Source organism: Trypanosoma grayi (assembly GCF_000691245.1).
Source record: "Trypanosoma grayi strain ANR4 Tgr_1313_V1, whole genome shotgun sequence".
Lineage (NCBI taxonomy): Eukaryota > Euglenozoa > Kinetoplastea > Trypanosomatida > Trypanosomatidae > Trypanosoma > Trypanosoma grayi.
This window is the reverse complement of record NW_008826932.1, coordinates 560-2,339: the sequence shown is the minus strand read 5'-3', so window position 1 is coordinate 2,339 and position 1,780 is coordinate 560. Positions and strand designations below refer to the sequence as shown.

Here is a 1,780-nt window from a genome sequence, read left to right as displayed (position 1 = left end):
AGGGTTTCCTCCATGCGTTGCAGCGCCGCATCCTTGTCGGAGAGCTGCTTTCTCAGCGAGCTGATGATTTCGTCCTTCTGCTTATTTTCAGCCATGGCTTTCGTGATGGACTGTTTGTTTGCCTTTCGTTGCGTTTCCAGCTGAGACACAGTTGCCTTTAAAGCGTTTATTTCCGCAAGATTCTTACCTTGAACTGCCTTCTTGCGTGGGTCGTCTACAGGCTCGCGCCTGCTGTTTTCCCTTTCTCCTTCCAGGCGCGCGTTGAGGAGTTGCAGGCGTTCCTCTAGCGCCTTATTGCGTGCGTCAAGCTTCTCCACCTGCTGCTGATGTTTACAGGCATCTTCCTGCAGCTGACGAAGCCGTAGTCGGTCATATGCACGTCGGCGCTCATACCGTTGAAGTTTTGTGTCTACATCCTGCTCCGTGCCAACGGAATGCACGGCGTGAATGACGCCCTCCGGACCACTGAGCCACACCGTCCAGTGCGTGGAGCGGTATAGCCGCCGCATGGAAAAGATGGGGCGGCATGCCGAGCGTGAGCCGGGCTGAAAGCGGTACACCGGCGCTCTCTGACGCACGTTCCATACTACGACGCAGCCGTCCTTGCCACTGGTCCACATGCGCGGCGTGACGTTGGAGATCGTCGTGATCGGGGCGCTGTGCTGCCCCTCCAGTACGGCGAGGCAGCGGCGCTCGTCCCTGGAGCGCCAGTCCCACACGCGCACGGCGCAGTCATCGCCACCCGACCACAACTCACCGCTGCGCAGGTGTATCTCCATGGCCCGCACGGAGCCGTGGTGTCCCCGCAACGTCGCCACGCACGCCACGTTCGTCTCAATCTGCAGCGGGGCCTTCGGGTCCCACACTTTGATGGTGGCGTCGTCACTCCCCGAGAGGACAAATTCTTCCACCGGCTCGCCCCCACCGGCGGCGCTCTTGTCGTCGTCCTCGTCCAGCAGCCGCGTTTCCTCCGAGATGGAACGGCTGCCACCCCCACTGCCGCTGGAGGCAACGAGGACGCAGCGCACGGCGTTGAGGTGACCGGAGAAGAGCCGGACGTACGCGCACGTCGACTTGGACCACTGATACACCTTCCAGTCTTCGCCGCCACTGTAAACATGATCGCCCGTAGCGGAGCTCGCCAGAGAGTTCACAGCACCGTCGTGCTGCACAAACTCATTTTGCAGGCTCCCCGTTGATGTGTTGTAGCATCGAATGAAGCCATCCGCGAAGGCAGCCCACATGTGCCTCGGCGTCACGCACCGCAGAACTGTGCAGAAAGATTTCTCACGCGTCGCAGCCTCAATTAACACCTCCCCACGCGGAAGAGCACGCACCAGCACGCGACCGTCCGTCTCAGCCGTCCACACACGCCGCTCCCCGTCATACTCCATTGAGCGTGCGGTACCGGGGATGGTGTACGTGGAGAGCGCCTCCTCCCCGCGGTAGTGCTCCGGCGAGACGGAGCGGACCGACGATGGCGTCGCGCGATGTGCCTGCGACAGCGAGCGCTGCGAACTCGGCGAGAACGTCATTGCACTGCAGGTGTGCGTGACAGCCCGTCTCTGTATTTGTCTCTGTCTGTGTGGAAAAAAGGGAGGCGCCGCTCCTTGCACAGTGGTGCTCTGTCCTCCCTCTGAGCAGATGACGCCCTTTCCGTCGGGTAGGGCAGAGTGAAGGTGAGAGATATGAAGGTGCGCAGCAGCCGATAGAGAGAGAGAGAGAGAGACGCAAAATCAGAGACGGCAAGAGGCCAAGCATCAGCACAGACAGAGGAATC

The 1,780-nt window shown here is 60.8% G+C and overlaps 1 protein-coding gene across 1 annotated transcript; it reads left to right on the top strand.

Moving 5' to 3' along the window:
- Positions 1 to 618: 618 nt before the first annotated feature.
- Positions 619 to 1,041, top strand: DQ04_13131000 (hypothetical protein; the record flags this gene model as incomplete). The annotated part of the gene is made up of 1 exon (XM_009316896.1): positions 619 to 1,041. The coding sequence occupies one exon, from the start codon at positions 619 to 621 to the stop codon at positions 1,039 to 1,041; it is 423 nt and encodes a 140-aa protein (XP_009315171.1).
- Between the last annotated feature and the right edge of the window lie 739 nt (positions 1,042 to 1,780).